Here is a 26124-nt window from a genome sequence, read left to right as displayed (position 1 = left end):
CTCCCTATAAATCACAATGATAAAAAAAATCTTAAATAACCTAATAAACTACGGAAAATGCACAAATGTTTCCCAATTCACACCGAGCAATTCATTAGGAAAGTGGCTTAGCAAGGTAAACAACCGAATTACCCACACGCATCCCAATCACAGTATCGTTTGCATCATCTAGAATGTAATCTGCCAACACTACCCAAGACGATGGGCTGCTAATGTCGTCGTTTGCTCTACCTGGAACTGGATTCACATCTTCATGCAACCGACAACATAGCCCACCATTGTTAACCCATCCAACCTTGCATGAGTAATCCGAATCGATCACCACAATTCCCTGATCTCGGATCGCATCGCGGGCTAGCGTCACCCAGGTGCAGCTCCACAGATTTTCCGATAAATTCACTATCGAAACAATTGGAAAAGCATCCGGAAATCGCCACACAAACTCCAATCGATTACCCCAGAGGTAAAGCTCCTCTAGCGTGCTCATGACCAATCCCGGTCGACTATGGATCGTTTGCAACCTATTTTTCGAAACATCCAATACTCGCAAGTTTTCGTATCCTTCGAACCAATCCAAGCTCAGATAGCTGAAGTTGCAGTAAGCCACATCAATCACTTCCAGTGCTTTCATATAGAGAAGACCCTGAGACCACGCGGAATACACCGGTGATCGGACAGATAATTGTTTCAAACTGTAGTTGGGCTCCGACACTGTGTCTAGTGTGACCAGGTCCGTATTCAATATTCGTAGCCTTTCGATCGACGACGACGACTGGAGATAGATTTCCCGTATGAAGCCATCACGAAATGTCAACTGTTGTATATCAGCCGGTAGCATCTCGAACACGTGCACTCCAAAGTATGGCAAGTAAGTGTCCCAGAACTCCAGATTAGTTGCATTTGGGAAACTATCTTCAGTCAGGTTGGCGAGATCATCGTAGTGGAATTTTTCGATTATGCAGATTCCTAGATTATGGTATTTAATATCATTTTTACAGGGGAAATCGACAATAGAGAGCACATCTGTGGCTAACAATACAGCAATCCATCTATGGAAAATTAAGAGACATTAATCGGAGCAAATAACTAAAACTTAATTCAGAAAACAACTCACAACAGCTTCACTACCATGATCACCACTGCCACATACGATCAGGACGGTCTCGTGTCAAATTTACAACTGCTGAGCCGTCATTCATATGGCGGTATTTGCGACGAGTATGACCTTCACCATGCTTGGCATGCACAGTTGTACACACCAACTGCTCATTTGTTAAAAACTTTTCACTCAGTTGTTGAAATTTGTTTTTCTTTAAAGTAATTGTTAGATTAGAATCATAGCTTACTATACATATGCAAAGAGTAGGTAAATCATAACATTTGAATCAACACCAATGCATTTTTACGCTTAAATTCCGAGATGTGCACCGAGCATTTCTCACTTCATTTTTACAACCCAAAAACAAATTCAGTTTATTACTAAAACTTAAATCTTCTTTTTCTACGTATCTATAACAAGCTTAAACTATATTCTATCTACCACTTAAAAAAACTATGTTTCGTCAACTGTGTTGAAAGTTATAAGCAAGCGAGCAGTTTGTGACCAAAACTATGTATGCCAAGCATGACCTTCACTAATCGGCTGAATGATGTAAACAAAGCCAGTGCGACAGATGTCCGTGATTCAGCCACCATTAGAACGTAAATCCGTACCAATACTGCACTGCAGAGAATAATGTTATTCACCGACTTCCTCACGCTCCCGATGAGCACAGTTACACGGAATAATTGGCTCGACTCGTCAAATACTGATAACGACGGTTTGACGTTGTATTCAATAGCAGACAGCCAGACATTAAATTGTGCTGTCATTAATGGCGCTTCATGCGACCACTGGTGATGATCTCGTTGATCACAGAAGTAGTTTTCCTAATGTTTAGTTTTGACATTCATTTTAGGGACACGACTTTTTTAGATGTTGTACACATACAAAATGGCATGCATGAACAACACATGCAAAAGTGGATTTCTTACATACTCTGCATTTTTACCCTTCTTACAAAGAAACGTATATGCACAGACAAACAGACATAAAACATTTAACATTTCTCACTACATCGTATCATCGCTAAATCACTACTATGCACGCCATGGATGGTGATAGCACTAACTAAGAAACATTTACATTTACCGTTGGATGAAAAACTGTTGTGAGAGTAATGTCTGTTTGTCTGTGGTAAATATACATCAACTCTCCACAACTCGATGTCCAGTAGCTCGATAACGATTTATAGAACCATAAATTTCATTGCTTCTGTGATAGCGATTTTGTATGTGATTGTTGTTCTATAACTCGATGGCCTCTTCAATATCGAGTTGTACACTCGAAATAATCGACACGTTATTGTTACGTGAAAAATGAGGTGAAGTCTCTCTTTTCACTTTTATATCAAATTTATGTGACACAAGTAGATTCTACGTGATATCATTGGGAAGTTCCTTTAAAGCCACTAGGTTTTTCAATGAAATGTACATGGTTTGCTCATACACAAATTCTATGTGCATTTCACGTAAACCTTAAGTGATTTTCACAAATCAAAAACTACAAGGGACAGTCCTATGGGGTTGTACGCAATGGTGACATAAGACTACGTGGTCTTATATAATAAATCTTATTTGTTAACTGCAGCAAGCTTGTGGTTTGTGTAGGAATAGGAATTTGAGCGGGGTTCTCTCTGGTTAAATTCTTTAGTATGACGCGCTTGACATAGATTGCCCACAGCAACTCACGAAGAGCTACTGATTCCGATCAATAGCGGTGCGGCTTCTTCCTCCTATGGATGCTCATGAGCAGGCATGGACAATCATATGCATTCATTTCATACATTCATTTACATTCATTTGCCGCTAACTTTTTTCATCAACAGCATTTCGCAAAATAATGTATAGAGCTTTTGTAGGCTATGTTATTAGCTACAACTTTTGTTCATAACTCAAATCTGTATCTCTAATGCATCACGAACTATAGCGGGCAGAATTTGGTACTGTTTTTCAGTGAATGTAAAATACATTCACCGAAAAACAGTAGTGGTTTCTGTTCGCTCTGGTTCGTCATGCATAAGAGATACGGATTTGAATTGTTAACGAAAGTTGTAGCTAATAACAAAACCTACAAAAGTTTTATACATCATTTTGCGGAATGCTGTTGAATGTAAAAAATGTAAAAAATGGCTTAAATTTAACATATGCACAGAAATATTTCTGATGGATTGGTGATAAAATTATTGAAATTGGTCCAGGGGCAGCTGAGTTATTAACGTTCAAAATCTTTCATAATTTTGTTACATGTTCCATGTTTGGTTTTCACAAAGTGTACCGCCATATAGAAATCACAGACGTAGTCCTACGTCAAAAATAAAAATGTAATACAAGATCAGTGGACTGATGCAAAATTTGAAATTTTCACTCCACAGTGTTCAAACGGTTTCAAATCGGGTCCTGATTAGCCTCCGAATGTTTAAACTCGTTTGATAAGAAACTGACTTGGCACAAACCATTTGAAGTTTGTATGGACATTACTATGGGAAAACAAAACTTTTTGTTCATTGTTTTCTAGCCTTTTTACATATTGTATTGTTCACAAATTCTATTGCTATTCATATGGGAATTTTTATCAGCTACAACTTTGCAGAAAAGCGTGTTTCAGCCAAACGTCAAATTAAATAGTTATTAAATGTTTAACAGATTGATAAACTTATGGCAAGATTAAGCAACTGTATTGTGGGCAACACTGTATTCTGCAGTGTGACATAGTAGCCATGATTTTTGTCCTCTATTCTACGCGCCATAAACACCAATGTTGCCTGCTAAACAGTTGATTGAGCATAATCATAAGACATCAGTGACTTGAATCATTAATAATTTTTGTTCCTTACATTTGATCGAAAAGTGGTCTAGAAAAAAATTGTAGCTGAGAAAATTTATAACAAGCGCAGTTATCATTTTTTAAAGTAGAGTGAACTGGTGAATTTTGAGATAGATGTGAACCGAAATTCTGATTTCTCCATAGTAATTCCCATATAAACTTCAAATGGTTTGTGCCAAGTCAGTTTCTCACTAATTGAGTTCAAATTTTGGGAGGCTAATCAGGGCCCAATTTGGAACCGTTTGAGCACTGTGGAGTGAAAATTTTAAATTTTGCATCAGTCTAGTGTACCCCTATATAGAAATCACAGACGTAGTCCTACGTCAAAATAAATGGGTAACTCTCTCATAATGGTACACAATATGGTGGCGTTGCAATGTGCATGTTTTTTTGAGACAATTTCGTGTTGTAAGTATATTGGTTGAACATTTTATGGTGAGAATAATTTGAAACCTACTTCTTTGTTGTAGTCTGACAAAAAGGAGTATTATATAATACGAGTCGAACGCCCTTGCATAATATGTTTACCGTATCCTTCCCGAGTCCTGTTCCGCTCGAATTCATTTTAACAAGTGTATATTTGCCACAGTAGAGATACAATGGTATCAATGAATAATGTAGGATCTTTTTTTTTTATTTGAAATCAAGAATACATTTTATTTCAACAGGAATTAGAATAATTGAAAACTACCATGAACACCATTGAAAACATCACGTAACATCTACTCTGATAATCCCATGACCATCTCGCTCACTAAAATGAGTGCGTTCATATAAGAATCACATAACACTTAGGTGAAAAGTATAATGGAAATCTAGGAATGTTTTCACGTGGCATTGACGTTAAGATTATTTTGAGTGTAGAGAGTTCACTGTATTTATATTAAAGTGCCAATGAAATTGATAGGAAAAAAGTTAACATCTAATTTTTCAAACCGACCATAGGGTAAGTTTACCAGTATTGGCCATAGGTTCCTATTTTATCCATATCTCAGATTGAATCACAATCTTTGTGCGTTTTGTGGCGATATGTATGTGTACCCCCGATGAATATGATTTGAATCAACAATCTTAACAGAACTCAAGACCTCAAACCTATTTCAAAACATGGCCAAAATAAGAGCATGGCCAATATAGGAGCATTAGCGGCGCCGGTGGTGTAGTGGTAAGCGTGATTGCCTCTCACCCCAGCAGGCCTGGGTTCAATCCCAGTCGGCGCCGCCGGGATGTTCTGAGGCATAACATCTCTGATCACGCCTTCCTTCGGAAGGGAAGTAAAGCCGTTGGTCCCCGGCTCATGAGTTGATGGGTCGATAGGTAGGGTCCAGGTGTGGGAGCTGCCTCACTGGCGTCGGTAGCATTGGTGCTCAGCACGGAAAACAAGATCGACGGAAAACAAACCAAAGGGAAAAAAAAATATAGGAGCATTTCTCCTATTCCAAATGTTCATGGCCTCGAAAAAAAACCCTGATTCGTATAATGGTGCTACCCATACGTTGTGTATTAGGGATTCTGCAGCGTGACGTCACGAATAAACTCAATGTTAATCGGCTGAACCTTTTTGACAGTTCAGTGGTACTATTTACAAGCACAAAGCCGCATTTTCGAAAAAAAAAATTCCTAACTGTCGAGGAAATGCTCGGGAAAAGGTTGTTGCTCGTGGACATTGCAGAAGTGTGGTTTACATTCCACTGCAGTCTGAAAAATTATCGAGAAAATCTACTCAAGAAACAATCGACTAGGTCCACGTAAACAGTACCACTGAACTGTCATCCGATTGAGGTTAACCCTGACGGTGCAAAACCTAATTTGTTTGCTTAAGTCCGGATTCCAGTCGACGACGAATTGCGACTTGAACACTGAACCAATATGACATATTCAATTTGCGCTATTAGAAACTCCAAAGAAAACACTATGATTGAAAATGTGTCTGATAAATGCTATATGAAATCTGATAGATTTACAATACTGAAAAGTTTAAAAACTTTCAACTTTAGCATATAGTCAGATTTCTGTTGAAATGTGTTGGTTATTCGCATAGCTTACCACGCTTGATTATTTATTCGTTTCCAAGTTGTTGTTAATTTATGTTTCGTATATATTCCATACATTAAAGAGTTCATAATTTAAACTACGGCTGATTTTTTTTCGGCGAAACGACCCTTTCGGAAAAATTACCTTCGGCGAAATGAGACAGCCCCCAAAAATGGTCTATTACGTAGACATGATACCTCCCAGTCATGTGGGAATGATTTGTAAGTTCTCTGGAATTTTTCCAATTAAGTCCATTGAGTTTGGTCCACACTTCTTCTACAACTATACAACTCTTTTGGAATTAACTAATCTACATATGTAAGGCATGGTGAAATGTGTGATGCCATTTGCTATCTGTTGTAAAGAAGGTATCTATCTCTTCATACGGGAAATCCAAAGACTTTGGGTAACTTAGGTAATAGGAAAGATTTGCAACTATATTTGGCAAATGTACTTAGGGGCTGTGCATAAACTAAGTAGAAAGAAGATAGTTTATAGAATTCAAAAATTAAATCGAAAATCAAACATCAGGCAGTGGGCGGTGATGATGCTCCGAGTGCCTCACAAATGCGTTTTTTTTATTATGGCTGATTTAGAATTCGATCCAGAACTATTGAGGTGTGTTGCTGTCTGTGTCTTCTTGCTCGGTTCCACTGCACAGTGTTGCTTTTTGCCGTTTTCGTGCGCTTTTTTAATAGCTTCTCAAACATTGATTTTAGGAGTATAGTTTTTTCAAAGACGTTTTTGCATATGTTAATTCGCTTCTTTTGATGTAGACGGTTTGGTGATTAATCCACCTAAAAGTGAGATAAAAAAAAATTTATCTGATTCAGATAGAGACTTAACGTCTTCAATAAAGTTGTAGCAAATGTTATTTTAAGCAACTTTGCTGAACACTTAAAATTTTTAGCTCTTATAAATTGCGAGATATGTATCATTTTTCGTGAAAAGCCCCTTTAAATCATGTTTTTTAGTATAACTAATTTTCTAGGCATCCTACAATTTTGGTTTCTTCTACAACTATATTTTGCATGTTTAAACACATGCTTTTGCTGAACATTGTAACTAATTAGCTCTAGAAACAAAAAAAAAATATTCTTAAATAATCGATATTTTTAGGGGTATTTGGTCCTCAAATAACTATTTCCGGCGCAAATTGGCGCAAAATTCTAGGAAGGATTCTGAATCTATACTTATTTTTCTGCCGAAAAGCTATAAAATCATGTGGCAGCACGCGATCTTTTAGGTGTTTTTAATAACTAAAAAACTCCTGCAAATGTCTAATTTTTGAATACATATTTTAATTTTATGAGATAGCATGTTACAATGTTGAGAAGAAAAATATGTATTTTTGTACGGCAAACAACTTTGTAGGATATGTTAAATATATTGAAAATCTACGAAATTCTATGATAAAGATCAAGAGGCAACCAAAACATTATTATTAGCAATTAAATTTAACAAAGGAAATCACTTCTTTGCATTCCGGTTCTTGAAATAATCACATACGCAAACCTGAAGTTGATGATTTTGCCATTTTTTAACGGTTTGCAGCAGTTCACCTCTTCCGTTTCTACTCTTATGGCGGTAAGCTCCAACTCGGATTAACTTTTAACCCCGTCCCTGTTTGTAGGATCTGCAAAATGTTTGCTTAGAGTCGTGTTGATTAAATCTGATGTCTGCATCAAAGGACATGGACATTATTAATCGGGATTTAATCCGAGGATAATACCGGTTAGAGCTTACCACCATTATAGAATTTGACAGCTTACTATCAATTAAACGCATAAATTTGTTTACTCAAATAAAGTTAAATTTAATACTCCTTCAAATAATTGTTTTGAGTGTAACTTTTTTCGTAGATTTTTAATATATTTAACATATTCTACAATTGTTTGCCGTATAAAAATACATATTTTTGCTGAACATTGTAACATGCTATCTCGTAAAATTGAAATATGTATTCAAAAATTAGACATTTGCAGGAGTTTTTTAGTTATCAAAAAACACCTAAAAGATCGCGTGCTGCCACATGTTTTTATAGCTTTTCGGCAGAAAAATAAGTATAGATTCAGAATCCTTCCTAGAATTTTGCGCCAATTTGCGCCGGAAATAGTTATTTGAGGAGCAAATACCCCTAAAAATATCGATTATTCAAGAATATTTTTTTTGTTTCAAGAGCTAATTAGTTACAATGTTCAGCAAAAGCATGTGTTTAAACATGCAAAATATAGTTGTAAAAGAAACCAAAATTGTAGGATGCCTAGAAAATCAGTTATACTAAAAACATGATTTAAAGGGGCCTTTCACGAAAAATGATACATATCTTGCAATTTATAAGAGCTAGAAATTTTAAGTTTTCAGCAAAGTTGCTTAAAATAATATTTGCTACAACTTTATTGAAGACGTTAAGTCTCTATATGAATCAGATAAAAAAAAAATTTTGATCTCACTTTTAGGTGGATTAATCACCAAACCGTCTACATCAAAAGAAGCGGATTAACATATGCAAAAACATCTTTGGACGAACTATTAGATTGTGTGCATCGTGTGGCTTTGCTACTTGTGCTATTTCAAGTCGTAGTTTTATTCGTTATTTTTCGTGTCTTATCTAGTCAAAAATATTTATTTCTTGACCAAGTTTTTCGTTTTAATCATCCGGACATTATTGTTAAAAAATTGTGCTCGTAAAGTAGTTATTCGAAGTACAATTTAACTGTTTTTGTCCGCGCTGTGCTGTGCTATAGAGTTGTTTTTGTTCATTCTTCACCTATTTACGTGCTATTGTTGAAACAGCACTCAATCATCCTGAGCTTGTTTGTCATCACCGTCCTACCGCCAACTTTTGTTCCTGCAAGAAGTCTAATTAAAGGCGTTTGACCGTTCAACTGCCAGCATGGAGACAAATTGTGCCAAGTGCTCGTTGGAAATTACTGGCATTGAGTTTGTGACCTGCCGAGGATACTGTGGCAGTGTGTTTCACATGACGTGTTCCGGAGTGTCTCGTGCCCTGTCTGGTTACTTCACATCCCATCGGAAAAACCTCTTTTGGATGTGCGATAAATGTGCGGAACTTTTTGAGAATTCGCACCTCCGATCCATCACCAATTTGGCAGTTGAAAAATCACCGCTGCTTTCTCTCACGGAAGCTATCACGAATTTGCAGACGGAAATTAAACAGTTGTCATCAAAGCCTGTCCCGTCAATTCTGCCACCTGCTGTCAACCGATGGCCAACACTTGAAGCAACTCGACCATCAAAACGATTTCGTGGATCCGACTCTGTGGTGCCTAAAACATCTGAGTGTCAGTCTGGTTCAAAACTGTTGGGTCAGAACGTCATCTCTGTACCTACATGTGAAAAACCGGCGGCAAAATTCTGGCTCTACTTGTCCCGTATCCAACGTGATGTGAGCAACGAAGCAATCTCTGAAATGGTGAAAGCCAACCTGGAACTCGAAAATGAACCTGATGTTGTGAAATTGGTCGCCAAAGGAACCGACACCAGTAACATGACCTTTATTTCATTCAAAGTCGGTCTAGACCCAGCTTTGAAGAAGAGAGCTTTGGATCCGTCATCTTGGCCCGAAGGAGTTCTATTCCGTGAATTCGAAGATCACTCGGCTCAAAAATTTCGGAGACCAGCTGGTGTGAATCTAACACCCACGCCAGTGACACCGCAGACGACGTTTGCAGCAAATCAACCGATGGATGGACCCCGGGACGCGCAAAAATAAGCATTTTGGAAGCCTCTTATCCACTCAGCACAGTCGCGCCGATAAATGGTGAATGCAGTCGAAGTCGTCCCGGCCCTGTGTCTGATGTGCGAGAAGAGGTCTTCCAGCTTGCTTGTCTAGGCAAGTATCAACATAATTTTCATAATTTCCTGCCTGATGATGATTCCCTCCTCAGATCACCAACTTGTTCTGCCGGGAGTACCTCCAGCCAACATGGACAACGCCTTGAACGTTCCCTACCTATGTCGGGACGCGCCGAAAATTCCTACACGCCGGCATCTCGTGACAACAGTTGTGGAATTGCTGGTGACAACGATGTTTGGCTTTACTTCCAAAACGTACGTGGTCTAAGAACCAAAATTGACGACCTGGTTGTAGCGGTATGTGATTGCAATTACGATGTCATCATATTGATAGAAACGGGCCTTGACGACAGCATCAACTCACTGCAACTTTTTGGTACTGACTTTAATGTATTTCGCTGCGATCGCAGTGCTCGTAATAGCCAGAAAGCGAAGTTTGGAGGAGTGCTTATTGCCGTGGCCAGCGTTTACAAGTCTGTTGAGATAAAGACTATTAATGGTAGTAACCTGGAACAAGTAAGTGTGTCTGCCTGTATTCGCGGAAAGCGGTTCGTGCTTTGCGCTGTATATATTCCTCCAGATCGTAGTCGGGACGTAGGTGTTATCGATGCCCATTTAGCTACTCTTCGTGAATTACGTGATGCAACTCCAGATGGTGACCTTTTGCTTGCTTGTGGTGACTACAATCAACCACACATAGCATGGGATTTTCTTGATGATGGAATCTTAATCCTTGATCCTTCCACGACGTCTGCTGCCAGTGCTGCTCTGATGGATGGAACGAGCTTCCTGAATATCCGGCAATACAACTCTATTCGCAATCACCTGGGGCGCATCCTAGATTTGGTTTTCTGTGATTCCGATTGCAACATTGTAGTTAACGAAGCGGTGTCCCCATTGCTGGTTATTGATTTGCATCATCCACCGATTTTATTCTCCTTACCAACTCAATCCGATTGTGTTGACCGTGTGGAATCCCTTGATGCTGGTGAACATACGCTCGACTACTCAAAAATCGACTTCGTCATGCTCAACGAGTTCCTGATGAGCTGTGATTGGAGCAGTATTCTGGCAACAAATGACGTCAACGATATGGCAGCACAATTTTGCAACATAATTTGCAATTGGCTCACCGATAACACTCCAAGACGAAAACCTCCTATATCTCCTGCTTGGAGTTCTCCTCTCCTGCGGCTTTTGAAACGCGATAAAAATTCCTGGCAGCGTAAACTTCGCCGACATCGAACTTCTGAAACGAAACGCAACTTTCATCGCGCTTGCAACGCCTATCGTAAGCTTAATTCAACCCTATACAAGTCATATGTCTTGCGTGTCCAGACCAATTTACGTAGAAATCCCAAGAGCTTCTGGAAGTTTGTGAACTCCAAGCGAAAATCGTCGAATATTCCTTCATCCGTATTTTTTGGCGATTTGGAGTCTACTTCTATGCTCGAATCGTGTGATCTATTTTCCCGCCACTTCAGTTCTGTTTTTTCGGATTCAGCCGCCAACGCAGATGAAGTAGAAAGAGCGGCTTGCAATGTTCCTGAGGGTCTCATCGATTTGCGTACATTTGTGGTTAGCAATATGTATGTCGTTAAAGCTGTTAGGAAGTTGAAGAAATCTGTTTCACCGGGTCCTGATGGTGTACCTGCAATCATTTTTTGCCGCTGTGTTGCTGTTTTAGCTGATCCCCTAGCTCGCATCTTTACCGCTTCGTTGCACCATGGAGTTTTCCCCGAAATATGGAGACATTCCTTTATGTTCCCTGTCCATAAGAAGGGCGACAAACGTGACGTGACAAATTATCGTGGCATAACAAGTCTATCTGCAGCTTCAAAATTATTCGAGATCATTGTGAACGATGCTATCTTCTTTCATGTCAAGAGCTACATTTCAGCAACGCAACACGGATTTATGCCAGGACGCTCAGTTACGTCAAATTTGCTGGAGTTCACCTCAACATGTATAAATCACTTGGAAAATAGGGCTCAAGTTGATACCGTTTATACCGATCTGAAAGCGGCATTCGATTGCATCGATCATGGTATTCTTCTTCGGAAAATGTCTCGCCTGGGAATTTCGGATGGTTTGGTTGATTGGCTGAAATCATATCTTTCCAACAGAACACTTCGTGTCAAGCTGGGTTCGTGCACTTCATCACCATTTGCTGCAACCTCCGGTGTTCCCCAGGGCAGCAATTTAGGACCATTGCTGTTCACAATCTTTTTCAACGATGTGACGCTCCTCTTGCCGAGTGGTTGTGTGCTCATATACGCCGATGATCTCAAACTATACATTGTTGTCAAGAACGTCGAGGATTGCCGTCAGCTCCAAGCAATGTTAGACCAATTTGTTGATTGGTGCCGCTTAAACAAGCTTTCCGTCAGTATATCAAAATGTGTGGTCATGACATTTAATCGCACAAGAACGCCAATCGTATTCGATTACTCAATTGATGGATTTGTACTAGAAAGAGTAGAACAAGTAAGCGACCTAGGTGTAATGCTGGACCCTAAACTTACGTTTGACTTACACCGTTCAATGGTAATCACTAAGGCTAATCGTCAGCTTGGTTTTATATCAAGAATCTCAAGAGATTTTTCGGATCCGTACTGTTTAAAAGCACTGTACTGTTCACTCGTTCGTCCGATTATCGAGACTGCATCTGTTGTTTGGACTCCCTACCAACTTTACTGGAACATCAGAATAGAACGTATCCAAAAAACAATCATTCGTCGAGCATTAAGACAACTTCCTTGGAGAGATCCACTAAACTTACCTCCGTATGCTGAGAGATGTCGCTTGCTAAGCATGGACACGTTACAACGACGGCGACAAATTCAACAGGCAACATTCGTCGCGAAGTTATTAAGTGGTGAAATTGACTCTACCCACTTACTCTCTTGCTTGAAATTTCGTGCGCCAAGCAGATTTCTACGCTCAACGTTCCTATTGCGTCAAGACTCACACTGCTCTTCTTTTGGACAACATGAACCTGTTATGAGTATGATTCGCACGTTTTCTACAGTTGAAGAGTTGTTCGAGTTTGGGGAACCTGCTGCTCAATTCCAGAGACGTATTATTAACTCCAGATACATTTAGTATTTGTTATGGCTTCTGGTTCATTAAGACTTATTGTCAGATGGATGTATTAAATAAAAATAAAAATAAAATAAAAAATAAAACTATACCCCTAGAATCAATGTTTGAGAAGCTATTAAAAAAGCGCAAGAAAACGGCAAAAAGCAACACCGTGCAGTGGGCCACGGCTGACTTTGAGATTGAGCTCGTTGAATTAGCATGTAGAAATAACAACCCTCGCGACTGTAGTGTAACGTGAGGAAAAATAGACAAATTTATGTTCCGTTTCGGTGGTGTCAAGTGTTCAAATCTTTTTTAATGCTCCTGTGAACAATGAAGCAACCTCTACATAATATGAATTTATGAAACTGGTTCATGGAATTCTAGTGCTGGAATCTAGATAAGACGTGAAAACTGCTAACAATGCGAATCTTAGCAAAGTAAATATTGCAGTAGAATAATTTTTATGTTCAATCTCAAAACAATCTTTTGCGGAACCCCTTATATTGTTACTTATTAATTTATTTGATAAGGCTCAAACGAATTAACTTTACAGAGCCGATGATTCTTGGTCACTACATAATACATCTTAAAACTATAGTCAAAAGGTACAACACAATACACACTTTATCTTCCGCTATCCAAAAAGACTTATCCATCAGAACTGGAACCGCTTCCAGTGGTTTTCCTTGTATGGCAATTACGCCATCGGGGGGGCAGAGCGCTTCCATTGCAGCAATGGACGCAAAACGTAGTCAGCACTCACACACTCATCACGAAACGGTTGCTTTCCAAAGCCGACGACGCATCGACCGAAAGAACTGCCGATGAAGAACAATGAGGACGATCACACAATGGTTGCTACCGAGACGATCGCGTGGCATACATCGAGAGTAGCCTGCTTTTGTCGACATCCGAGTGAACACTGGAACCCCTTATAGTAAAATAACAAATAAAGATTGTTGAATACAGTATAATTGTTGTTAGCAATATTTGGTTCGACTAACAATCATGTTTAACGAGTGTACGATAACATGGTTGAAAATTATTTCAATTATTTATGCCAAACAACCATATCAGATTTATTTTATTGGGAGCGATATGCATCCCAAAGTTCACGCCAATTCAAATCATTGCTGTTGGTGACTCTAAGACCAGAGGGTCCCGAAGAAACGTGCTTAACTTTTTGGCTCAGCTCCGGTACTCTCTTCGGTGCCAAGCTAATCGATGCCCCACTCGAAACGTAGGAAAATCGTAGGAACCCCTCATTTTATCTGTCAAACTTTCATAGCGAATCAAAACAAACATAGTGTAGTACTACAATTTCGACTAGAATGGGGTACGTTCATCGATGTACTTGGGACCGATAGGCTAGTGCAGTGTGAGTTAATTTAAAATCGTTAGCTACCACCGGTTGATTGATCTGTTTACAATATACAATCGTCAAAAATCGTCGAAGGCTATTCCAATGAGATATTTATTTATTTATTTATGTATTTGCTTAATTAATCATCTGACTGTTGTCTACATGAAATATCTTAAAAACTATACCGCGTTTCTAATACGAGTCAAAAAGCGAGCATAAGGTTCCCCAAATTCAAACAATTCTTCAACAGCCGTGAACGTACGCATCATAGTTGTTAGTGGTTCGTTGTAACCGAATGCTGTTCGATGGTATCGTGGTTGGAGTAGGGTACCACTTCGTAATGTTCTCGGCGGCACTCGGATATCTAACAGCGAAAGAAGACTCACGCAGTCAACATCCCCATTCAATAACTTGGCAACAAATGCTGCCTGTTGATTCTTCCGTCGACGTTCCAGGGTTTCCAAACACAGCAAATTGCAGCGATCAGAATACGGCGGGAGATTTTGCGGATCGCGCCACGGTAGGTTACGCAATGCCATTCTGATAAACTTTCGCTGAACACCTTCGATCCTCAAGTTCCAGGTCAACTGATGAGGAAACCAGACCAAGGAGGCGTTTTCCAGGATAGGTCGAACAAGGGAGCAATAAAGAGCTTTCAAGCAGTGTGGGTCAGAGAAGTCTTTTGATATTTTCGACACGAATCCTAACTGACGGTTAGCCTTGGTGATCACAGCAGTACGATGGAGGTTAAACGATAATTTATTATCTAGTAGAATGCCTAGATCGCTGAACTGGTCGGTTCTTTGCAGTATAACACCGTTGATGGCATAATCGAAAATAATCGGCTGCTTGATGCGGTAAAACGACATTGCCATGCATTTGGGTATGCTCGCGGTAAGCCTATTCCGATTGCACCAACTTATGAATAGATCCAATAGCGATTAAAGACGAATACAATCCTCAGTACATCGCACCACGAAATACAGCTTTAGGTCATCGGCATACGCAAGCCTGCAACCATCTCCAAGTACAAGCAATACGTCGTTGAAGAATAAAAGAAAAAACAACGTACAACAACAATATACATGTTTTTTCTATAGTGCAAACTCAAATGACTGTCCAATAGTTTCTACATATCTATTTGCACGCTATATATCAACAAACATACCCGTAAAAAGAAACTCTAGGTAGGTCACTCCGCACACCAATCATGGGTCATCTTTTTTGTCAGTGTGCCAATTGTGCCGGTCATAGAGCAAGCTGCGATAGTTTGTAAAATATCCATCCCGGCAGCCCGGTATTTCAGACACCTTGAATGTTTTGGTTTGAAATTGCAAGGATAAATCGAATTAAGGATGATGCGGGAAGTGGCGAGTGGGCGAAATGTTTGTGTTTTGTGTTCATAGGATAATAAAATTCCTGTGTTTTATGGTTTTATAATGCCCTCAAAGGCAGACCAGATACCTAGCCTTTCGTGATGTGAAAGCAACGGTCTATCAGCGGCCGAAAAGAGTTGAAATCGGTGGGGAACATTATTGGAGACCGACTATAGAGGATGATGAATAGACTTCTGTCGTTTTTTTTTGTGCGAGTTGCAGCATTAGTTGAATTAAGGATACTAATGTGGTCTGATGGAATGCCTCTTTCTCTTAAGCCCACATACTTAGAAAAAATCATGTAAATTTAGGTGCTCTGAGACTGGCATATACGAGCGTCAATTTTGACGTAAAATTGAGTCATAACAGAAGCTAAATTCAACTTAATCAAACGTACTTATCGTCGAGTAACGAACTTTTCAGTCTCGGACCACTTTATTTGACATGAAATATTTAATATTTATGTCAAAGATGGATTCCGTCACGTGTAAAATTTGTTATTTCTAAGTGTGCACTCTAGAATCTACATTTCGCATTTAGATGTATAAGGGAACTGCTGGTGTGAGTTCCTCTGGTTTATTCAATCAGAGGATGTTCCTGAATATACAGTCAAACAGCACGTAATGTTGTGAACATCTTCAATGACAGTGTCCAACAGTGCTCCCATTTTATTTACAATAATCCAATGCGTACGAGATTGTACCGAAGGTGTGCCGATGGATGTGCCCAAGCTGTGCCGAATCTAATTTAGGCTCAATGTGCTGAAAGACCTATCCCTGGCTTTTTGCTATTTCACTTTTTTATGTTATTCACACGGAAATCATATTTGCTATGCAAAAGTTGATGTTCCACGATTTTTGGCAATTTTGGTGTCATTGGATTTAAATATTCCAAAAGTTTACATTTTAATGAGTTTTATGCCAAAAAAGAAATTAATTATACTGATGATAACCCTTTTGAGGTATTTTTTTTTAATTTGTGTGTATATTTTCCCCAGGAAGACTATACTTTTCTGAACAACTTTGTCTCAGACGTCATTTCGATCATAAGTAACGTTCTCGTGCTACAATTTATTGAAATATATCAAATACGCCATTTTGAAAAAAATACTAGATCCAAAATGGCCGAATAATTGAAAATCTGTGAATGATTGCCCATAACAGACAATTATGCAAAAAGCTAGTCAAACAGTCAATTAATCATAATTTTAGCCAAAACATATTCCAAAGTGATTGACTTCTGCGAATAACATACTTTACATTTTTAACTGTCAGCCAGTTTCGCAGTGAACAACCTTATCAGTCTACATTATCAGCTACACATTACTGGCTAGCGTACGCAGAGCTAATTGTTTAGCATTTAAGCAGTTAATCCAGAGAAGCCTACATTAGCAAATTGTAGGTTTTGCTTGTGTGCACAATCAGTAGATAGTTCGAAACGGTGCCAGTCTTCACTCGCTGCTCCATTATGACAGAATTTTCCGGGTAAGAAAGCTTCTTTAAAATCGTTCGACTGCATTAATGCTAACTAATGAAATCCAACGTTAGGCGCACGGTATTACTGCTCTGTATGCTGTTATATTCATTACCCAACCATACCTGCAGGTTTAGTCGAAAATATCTGCCATTGAGCAGACGCATAATAGAAAATGTAACTCTCTGCAACTACAAAGACAAGTTCACCGAAATCGATCTGCATAATGAACCGAACGTGGAATTCAAAAACTCCCGTTTTCCCTTCTTCGGAGAGGAAATCATCCATTCGATGAACTACACAACGAAAAGCCTCACATTTCGCCGAGGTTCCGTGAGGGAAATTTTGATTTCGTCACCAGTACTGGAAGTGCTCCAGGTGATCAACACGGACCTCGTCACGTTGAATGCGGTGCCGTTTTTGAACTACAGTTTGCGGCAACTCACCATTCGTTCGTCGGAATTCTCCCGGTGGTTTCCGAGTTTGACGTTTCTGAGAAGATTAGAAGAAATCGATATCGCATACTGTAACTTTTCCTATCTCAACATGGACTGGTTCGAGCCGTTACCGAAGCTGAGGGTTTTGGATGTCGCCAAAAATAAATTGACTACGCTGGACATCGGTCCAACCCTGAGCATGGGAGCGTTGAAAAAGTTACACCTTTGGGGAAATCGATTGGAACGGCTACAAAGGTTTCCGGACGCTTTTCCAATGGTCGAGAGAGTTACCCTGTCGCAGAATCGGTGGCATTGTGACTGGTTGTCTAAAGCTCGCGACGCGATCTTATCCATGCGGGTGGTGTTGATGGATATGGACGATGGTTGTCAGGCTGGATGGTTCAACAACGGTGGACTGTGCTGTAGGTTTAGAATGATATCGTTAACGATGGTTTCGTCGCAGCAAGAGGCAGTAACTCTGGATATTTTGGTACCGGATCAAGTTGAAGCGTTGAAACACGCAGCCATTTTCAATGAATCGTTGATTGGAATGCAAATGGGTAATGCAGCTGCTTTCTTGGATATGCCACTAGTGGAGTGAAATGCTCATTTGTTTCACTCAAACTTGTTGGTTTTCAACACGTCTAAATAATATAAGTAGATGTTAGTAATTGCGGTGTATTAAAATTAATCTTTCGAATAGTTTCCGTTAGTTTGACACCGTCTCAGATCGTATGCTCTAGTTGGGGTAGAAGTTCCAGTCGGGGCTATACATTCCTATTTATGTGTGTTTCAATTATGACGTTAAAAAGGACAAAAGTTCGCTTGAAAAAAAAATCTAAAATTCAACGGCGAAATCAACAAATCGTTCTCAAGAACTGGTTACGTTCCAAAACAGGAGGATTTAGTAATATTCGAGAATACGAATTTTACCTTTTGTACTCCAAGCTTTCATTTGGTCTCATTGGCCATTCGATACTTTAACAATTTTAGCCATTTGTCGTTCCCAGATTATATTCGAACGCTTTTCACTCAACCTTTTGTTCTACAACAGAACTATCCACGTCGTGAGCATCATGACTACGGGGAGAAGGAATTTGAAAGCTCTCTCTTATGAACTATCTTCTTTCTACGTAGTTTATGCACAGCCCCTAAGTACATTTGCCAAATATTGTTGCAAATCATTCCTATTACATAAGTTACCCAAAGTCTTTGGATGTCCCGTATGAAGAGATAGATACCTTCTTTACAACAGATAGCAAATGGCATCACACATTTCACCATGCCTTACATATGTAGATTAGTTAACTCCAAAAGAGTTGTATAGTTGTAGAAGAAGTGTGGACCAAACTCAATGGACTAAATTGGAAAAATTCCAGAGAACTTACAAATCATTCCCATAGGACTGGGAGGTATCATGTCTACGTAATAGACCATTTTTGGGGGCTGTCTCATTTCGCCGAAGGTAATTTTTCCGAAAGGGTCGTTTCGCCGAAAAAAAATCACCGATTATAAAATTATGAATTCTTTAATGTATGGAATACATACGAACCATAAATTAACAACAACTTGACAACGAATAAATAATCAAGCGCGGAAAGGATTTTACTGATTTCCACCCGAATAATTATTGCAGCTATGCGAATAACCAACACCTTTCAACAGAAGTCTGACTATATGTGTCATCCACAATTACGATTACATGAATCGAAAATCGAAGGAAATATTTCATAAAATCATTAAATGTTGATGGAATAAATTTTAAGAAAATGCCGAGCAGCTTTTTTCAATGGAAAAGCAACCGTTTCAAAATGACAAATGCTCGGTCTCAAAAATAATTCCAAGGATAGTAAATTTAGAAAGAAATGCTCTTATTTCAAAGAAGGAACAACTTCCTACAGCCTTTTTAATTTTAATGAAATAATGTTATGAAACATAAGTGCAGTTCTTAAAAGAAGGGAACATTAATCCCATGAAACTTTCAAGTCCTGGTTTTGCAAAGACTGTTTAATTTAAATCTCGGTTGAAATTCGCTTTACATGAAGGATTTGTGATGGCAAAATATCGTTCCGCAAAATGTCCTTCGGTGAAATGACACATTCGGTGCATTATTTTTAGATGAAATTTCCTTGGTCGAAATGTCTCGCTCCCTGTTTTTGAGAGGTTTTAGACCTGCCCCACGACCAAACAATTTTTTGGAAATTTGTATGGAACAAAGACACTCGCCATTATCTTATCCGTTAGATCAGTCGGTAAAGGCACTGCTATTGAGCAAGACGATGCTGGAGGCAGCTGGGTTGGGTTCCCGGTCCGGTCTAGGAATTTTTCAAGTTAAAAAAAATGCTAGACTTCCCTAAGCATAGAGTATGATTGTTCTTTCCACAAAATATATACTAATTCAATAATGGTACAGGCGTCGAAAGCTCTCAATTTAACAACTGTGAACAACTGGAAGTTATCAAAGAACACTAAGTTCAAAGCCAGTGTGAAGTCCCAGTGGGACGTAATAAAGCCTGATAGAAATAAGATAGACACCCGTCGAATTCCAGAGTAACGTCGAATTCCAGAGTAACCAGAAGTCTTATTGGTCGCTCCTGATTCATTGGATAACTTCACAGTTATAGTCCATACCTAAAAGTACTCTGTGGAGCTACCCAAAGAGTCCAGAGAATTTATGGATCAACTTGAGAACCAGCGTCTACGCCATGACACTGATGGGCTCTAAAGAACTCATTCAACAATTACGTAAGACTCCTAGCATAACTTCAGTGACCATTATGGTAAATTTCAGGGTACATACTTGAATGTCTAGTTCAGAGAACTTAAAGTCCTCTGAACTAGACATTCAAGTACCCTGAAATAGGAGCCCTTTAGAGTCAACCGGAAAGGCCTAAAGGGCTCCTAAAATTAACCCAAAATAATAGTAGGTTAACCACAAATGGTTTAGAAGTCAACTTCGTAATACTTAGTTTAACCCAATGGGCATTTGGGTTAACTCAAGAAGTAGCAGCGCCGGTGGCGTAGTGTTAATCGTGATTGCCTCTCCCTCCAAAGGGCCAGGGTTCAATCCAAGCCAGGGCCGTCGGGATTTTCTGAGGCATAAATTTTCTGATCATGCCTTCCTTTGGACGGGAAGTAAAACCGTTGGTCCCCGTTCCATGAGCTGATGGGTCGATAGGTAGGTTCCAGGTGTGGAAGCTATCTCCCTGGCGTCGGTGGCATTGGTACTCAAAATTAATCGATAACAAATCAAGGATTTTTTTTTTCATCAGTGATCTTGTTAATTCAGTTGCTATCCATCTCTCAGACTGATTGGACGTTGTATCACCAGACAATACTTTCGAGCATCTTTTGTACGACGCGCGTGTGTTTTTTTTTGCCATGCGGGCTTTAAGAGCAAATTGTGTCGTGTTAGACACATCAATTCTTCCGAAGCGACCGTGTATCTCGGATATTAAAAATTTCTTGGACAATGAGCTGCAGCTCGACATGTCACTGGTGAAAAGTATCCAGCCACATAATGTCAAGAACGTTGTGTATTTGGGTATGAAAAGTGACGTAGTAGCAGAAAGAATCGCTTCAGCTCATCACCTGAAGCATTTCATGGAATACGAAAGGAAGAAAATCTTGATTCCAATTTACGTCGAGAGCAGTGCGGTCGACGTGCGCTTGCATGATCTTCCGGACGACATGGATAATGTGGCTATCATTGATCATATGCGTCAGTATGGTGAAGTGATAGCCATTAGAAGCGAAGTCTGGAAGAGCTATTTTCCAGGCTTTAGTAATGGAGTACGCGTTGTGAAAATTAAGCTTACTCTCCCCATCCCATCGTACATAACCGTCGACGACGAAATTACGATGGTATCCTACCATAATCAGGTAAAAACATGCCGTAATTGCGGGCGCAAATCCCATCCCAAACAACGTTGCTCTGAGGTGGCCACAGAAACTGCAAACGAGGACAATAATCCCCAAACTGATCAACAGAATAGAGGCATCAACAACAGTAACAGCGTGAACAGTCAAACAGTCAACAAACAACAATCAAACGCAGCCAACGGTAAGCAGTGGCCCTCTCTTTCCAAATCAACACCTATTGCAGAGCAACAGCACAACAATAAAACTGAAACAAAACGCCAAAGATCGATCGACTCGGACACTACGAACAATGTAACGAAAAAATTGAACGCAAACGACTCCACCGAAAGTGATAGCAGCTTGATCCCAGTGAGTGGTGATATTTGTCCCTATACGCAGCGCCCATATAGGATTCCAGATGTTTCACACATTGAAGATCCAGAAGAACGGTGTGCATTGATCGAGGAGAACAAGAGGAGGATTGATGCCGCCTATTTAGAGCAGCTAATGCACAAGAAAAAGAAAAAAAGTGCTTCCTAATTAAAATAAATTGTCTATTTGTTCATAGCATTCGGCTCCGTTGAGTCTTATTGACATTTGAGCCTAATAAAAAAAAACGTAAGGAAAAAAAAAAAAAAAAATCTTGTTAATTTTTTGATCCAATGATAACCATGAGCTTCGGCACAGATACCTTGGATATTGTTTTATTATTAATTTATTTAATAAGGCTCATTCGAATTAACTTTACAGAGCCGATGCTTCTTGTTCACTATACAAACACCGTAGAACGATAGTCAAAGGGTACAACACAATAAACAATTTATCATCCGCTATCCAATAAGCCTCCTCCATTAGAACGAGATCCGCTTCCAGTGGTTTCATGGTATGACAGTATCGCCAACAGGGGGCATAGATTCCACTGAAGCAATGGACGCAAAACGTGGTCAGCACTCACACACTCATCACGAAACGGTTGCTTTCCAAATTCGACGACGCATTGACCAAAAGAACTGCAGATGAAGAACAATGAGGAAGATCGCACAATGATTGCTGCCGTGTGAACAGACGATCGCTTGTCACACATCGAGAGTGACCTGCTTCTGTCGAAAGCCGAGTGAACACTCCCCTTGGCGATTGTTTTGGACACTTCTACTCAGCCTTTGCTAAATTGTGCGAGCATCCAGATGCTCAGCCATCAGTATCCATTGGATGAATTGAACCTGTCGAGTAGAACATACCGCAAATCATTACTGTGGTGGCTCGGATTTTGTGTAAAGAATTGAAGACATTTGGTTAAAATGTCTTCAACTCACGCTGAAGGTCGTAGGTTCAAATCTTATCCCCAGAAATGTCACGAATAACCTAACATGTGGTTACTATAGTGAGATCTGAACCTTAGTTACACTCAATGTGACCACCAATGCTCTTATTTGAAAATCCTCATGTGATTTGATGTATCACAAGACGGGTTTTACTTCGGATCAGCATATAGTCACTTCCCCGAGGGAAACCATGTCGGAGTGTGGCCAATGTAGTCATGGACACTCAATATGTCTACTAGTGATTTAATTTTTTGAATCATCGTGTGATTTGATGTGTCGCATGATGGATGTCACTTCTAATCAGATTCTGGCCACTCTCAGACGGGTCCCAGAACATGTCCGGGTGTGGCCAATGTAGTGTTGGACACTCAATATGGATACCAATGATCTTATTTTTGAAATCTCATGTGATTTGAGGTGTCGTATGATGGGTTTTAGTTCTTGCCACTTCTCCGAGGGATTCCGGAACGATTCCGGTTGTGGTTAATGTAGTCCGGGACACTCAATATCGCTAAAAATTTCATTCAATTTCAACTCATGTGAGTTTATGCGTCGCATAATGCGTTATAGTTCGAGTCAGCCTCTGGCCCCTTCCCCCGGAAGATCCCGAGACATGCCCATGAGTAATTAATTTGGTCCTGGACACTTAATGTGGCTACAAATGGTAATAATTTTGAATTCTCATGTGATTTGAGGTGTCGTATGACGGGTTTTAGCTCAAGTCAGATTCTGGTCACATCCCGGGAGAACCTGGAAGATGTCCGGGTATGGCCATTATGGTCCTGGACACTCAATGTGGCTACAAATGATCATGATTTTGAATTCTCATGTGATTTGAGGTAGGTTTTAGCTCAAGTCAGATCACCCAGAACATTTCCGAGTGTGGTCAATGTAGTCCTAGACACTCAATATGGCTAATAATGATCTTATTTTAGAATTCTCATGGAGGTTGAGGTGTTGTATGACGACTTTTTGTTCAAGTCAGATTTTGGCCACTTGCAGCCACATTCTGCTCACATTCCCGACGGTGACCAATGATCATATTTTTTTAATCTGCCTGTGATTTGGTAGCAAAAGAAACTCATTGTAACTTACAAGAAGAAGTTGTAAAGCATGAGTTTGACACATAAAACCCGTCATATTCACTTTCAGAGAGTCACAATCCGCGGTGACCAAATTCAGCGCGTGCATGGGGTTCTGAATGCTTTGAGATAAAGAGCCTGAATTCATAAAGAGACGACATCTTATCCATTTAACAGGTCTTCTGCTCGATTGGAATAACTTTTTCTATGGCTTTGACAGATAATCGATTGTTCAAATTTTGACAAGTCGGCTCTCTATAAATTCGGGCTCTTTACTTAGAGAGGTCGATGGTATAAGGTCGAAGGACATAAGGTCGAACAGACAAAAGGTCAAATTGAACTTAGAGGGACCAATGGTCGAATAGACAAATGGTTCAATGGACAAAAGTTCGAAAGCACAAAAGGTTGAAGTGGACAAAAGGTTGAAGTGAACAAAAGGTTGAAGTGGACAAAAATTCGAAAAGTACAAAAGGTCAAATGGGCAAATGGTCGATATGAACAAAACGTTGAAATGGGTAAACTGGTAAAATTGTTGGAGGATAAAATGGGTGGCTAACTCTCAAATATTTTTCTTTCTTTAAATCATGAGGAGTGCTTTGAGAAACTATGACAAATAGCTACTGTGTGTGTCACTGTAACTAAAGAGACAAATATTTGCCTGTCTCTAGAATATATTCCTTCTTTAAACCATGAGCAGTTCTTTGGCAATATGTGAATACTTTTTTTTTAGAGTTCTTTCGAAATTTTAAATTTCACTAGAGTTCTATGTACTTCGCTAAAATTCGCCACGTTTTGCGTCCATTGCTGCAATGGAAGCGCTTTGACCCCCGTTGGCAATACTGTCATATAATGAAACCACTGGAAGCGGCTCCCGTTCTGATGGAGGAGGCTTTTTGGATAGCGGAAGATAAAGTGTTTATTGTGTTGTACCTTTTGACTATAGTTTTAAGATGTATTGTATAGTAACCAAGAATCCTCGGCTGTGTACAGTTAATTCGGTTGAGCCTTAGCAAATAAATTAATGAACAAAAAAAAAACCTTTTCAGTCCTGTTTTTTCATTAATGATAACCCGTCGGCTACCGGGCTATTCTAAAAAATCCAAAATACTGCTAACAGAGTAATAATTTACCGTTTTTTTGAAACTTTGTGGGTAGTTTAATGGGGTTAATAGAAGTTTGGAACCCTGTGGCATGATTTATTCTAGCAGGTTTCTGAGTCACTGGGTCATTAAGATTCCAAACAAAAACTGGTGTTCCCAATTAATCATAATCAGCAATGATCTTCTTCCTCTTCGCATTTCAAGCTTATTGCTTATCGCATATTAGCTTATTGCGTGCTCACAACTTAGTGTTCTAGATAAACTTCCAAATTTATTAATTAAGAGCTTTCGATGCATGTACCATTTTGACATTAGTAAAATTGTGCGGCAAGCTAGTCGGAAGGAAGTCGACAAATTTTCCAACACAAAAAAAAGCCTGGACCGGACCTATTCCAATGAATATCAGACAATTTAGGTTCTCCAAATTATTCTGGAGTTCAGATGATGTATTCTACTAGATCAACCAAGACTGGGACTATTTCTGTAGTATAAAGTTAGTTCAAACATATTCTAAGTGTCTGTGTGAATCATGCATGACCTGTTTCCATGTATACCAGACATTTAAGGTTCTCCAAATCGTCCTGGAATTCAGATGATGTGTTCTACTAACTCAACCATGACTGGGACAATTTATGTGGTAACTGACGATTTTAATTTAGCTTACATTTGACTAGCCTACCGGTCCCAAGTACATCGTTCAACGTACCCCGTTCTAGTTTAAATCTAGTACTACACTATGTTTGTTGCGATTCGATATGAAAGTTTGACAGATAAAATGAGGGGTTCGTGGATTTTCCTATGTTTCGAGGGGTGCATCGATTACCTTGGGACCGAAGAGAGTACCAGAGCTGAGTCTAAAAGTTGAGCACTTTTCTTCGGGACCTGCAGGTCTTAGAGTTACCTCTATGTTTAAAGTGCTTATGTGCATCATGTACGATCTATTTCCATGTACACCAAAAGTTCTAGGTTCTCCAAACCGTCCTGGAATTCAGATGGTTTGTTCTACTAGGTCAACCAGGACAGGTAAAATGTCTGTAGTATCGAAATATGTCCAAACAGATTCGAAATGTATATTTGGATCATGAATGTCCTATTGCCATGTATATCAGCTATTCTAGGTTCTCCAAATTGACCTGGAGTCGTTCAACTAGATCCACAAACATTGTCCCCATCATCTAATTGAACACATTATCTGAAGATCGGAGATGAACCAGCGTCTGACTGGACATATCCTTAACAAAGACA

The 26124-nt window shown here is 39.5% G+C and overlaps 3 protein-coding genes across 4 annotated transcripts in view; 2 read left to right on the top strand and 1 right to left on the bottom strand.

Annotated features, from left to right (window-relative positions):
* LOC135705187 (uncharacterized) overlaps nucleotides 1-26124 on the top strand; it is a 351007-nt gene that overhangs the window by 8346 nt on the left and 316537 nt on the right. The window lies entirely within an intron of this gene.
* On the bottom strand, nucleotides 29-1771 carry LOC135705200 (uncharacterized). Its single transcript, XM_065226809.1, has 3 exons — nucleotides 1630-1771; nucleotides 1115-1225; nucleotides 29-1049 (listed from the first exon to the last, which is right to left on the bottom strand). Exons 2-3 carry the CDS (start codon nucleotides 1129-1131, stop codon nucleotides 95-97), a joined length of 972 nt encoding a protein of 323 aa, XP_065082881.1. The 5' UTR covers nucleotides 1132-1225; nucleotides 1630-1771; the 3' UTR covers nucleotides 29-94.
* Nucleotides 16939-18115, top strand: LOC135705204 (toll-like receptor 4). Its single transcript, XM_065226815.1, has 2 exons — nucleotides 16939-17088; nucleotides 17152-18115. The coding sequence occupies exons 1-2, from the start codon at nucleotides 17072-17074 to the stop codon at nucleotides 18113-18115; spliced, it is 981 nt and encodes a 326-aa protein (XP_065082887.1). The 5' UTR covers nucleotides 16939-17071.

This window comes from Ochlerotatus camptorhynchus, unplaced genomic scaffold, assembly GCF_037179485.1.
Source record: "Ochlerotatus camptorhynchus isolate MF236.1 unplaced genomic scaffold, CSIRO-AGI_Acam_v1.1 ptg000261l, whole genome shotgun sequence".
NCBI lineage: Eukaryota > Metazoa > Arthropoda > Insecta > Diptera > Culicidae > Ochlerotatus > Ochlerotatus camptorhynchus.
The sequence above is the reverse complement of the archived record's forward strand: the minus strand, read 5'-3'. Positions and strand labels throughout refer to the sequence as shown.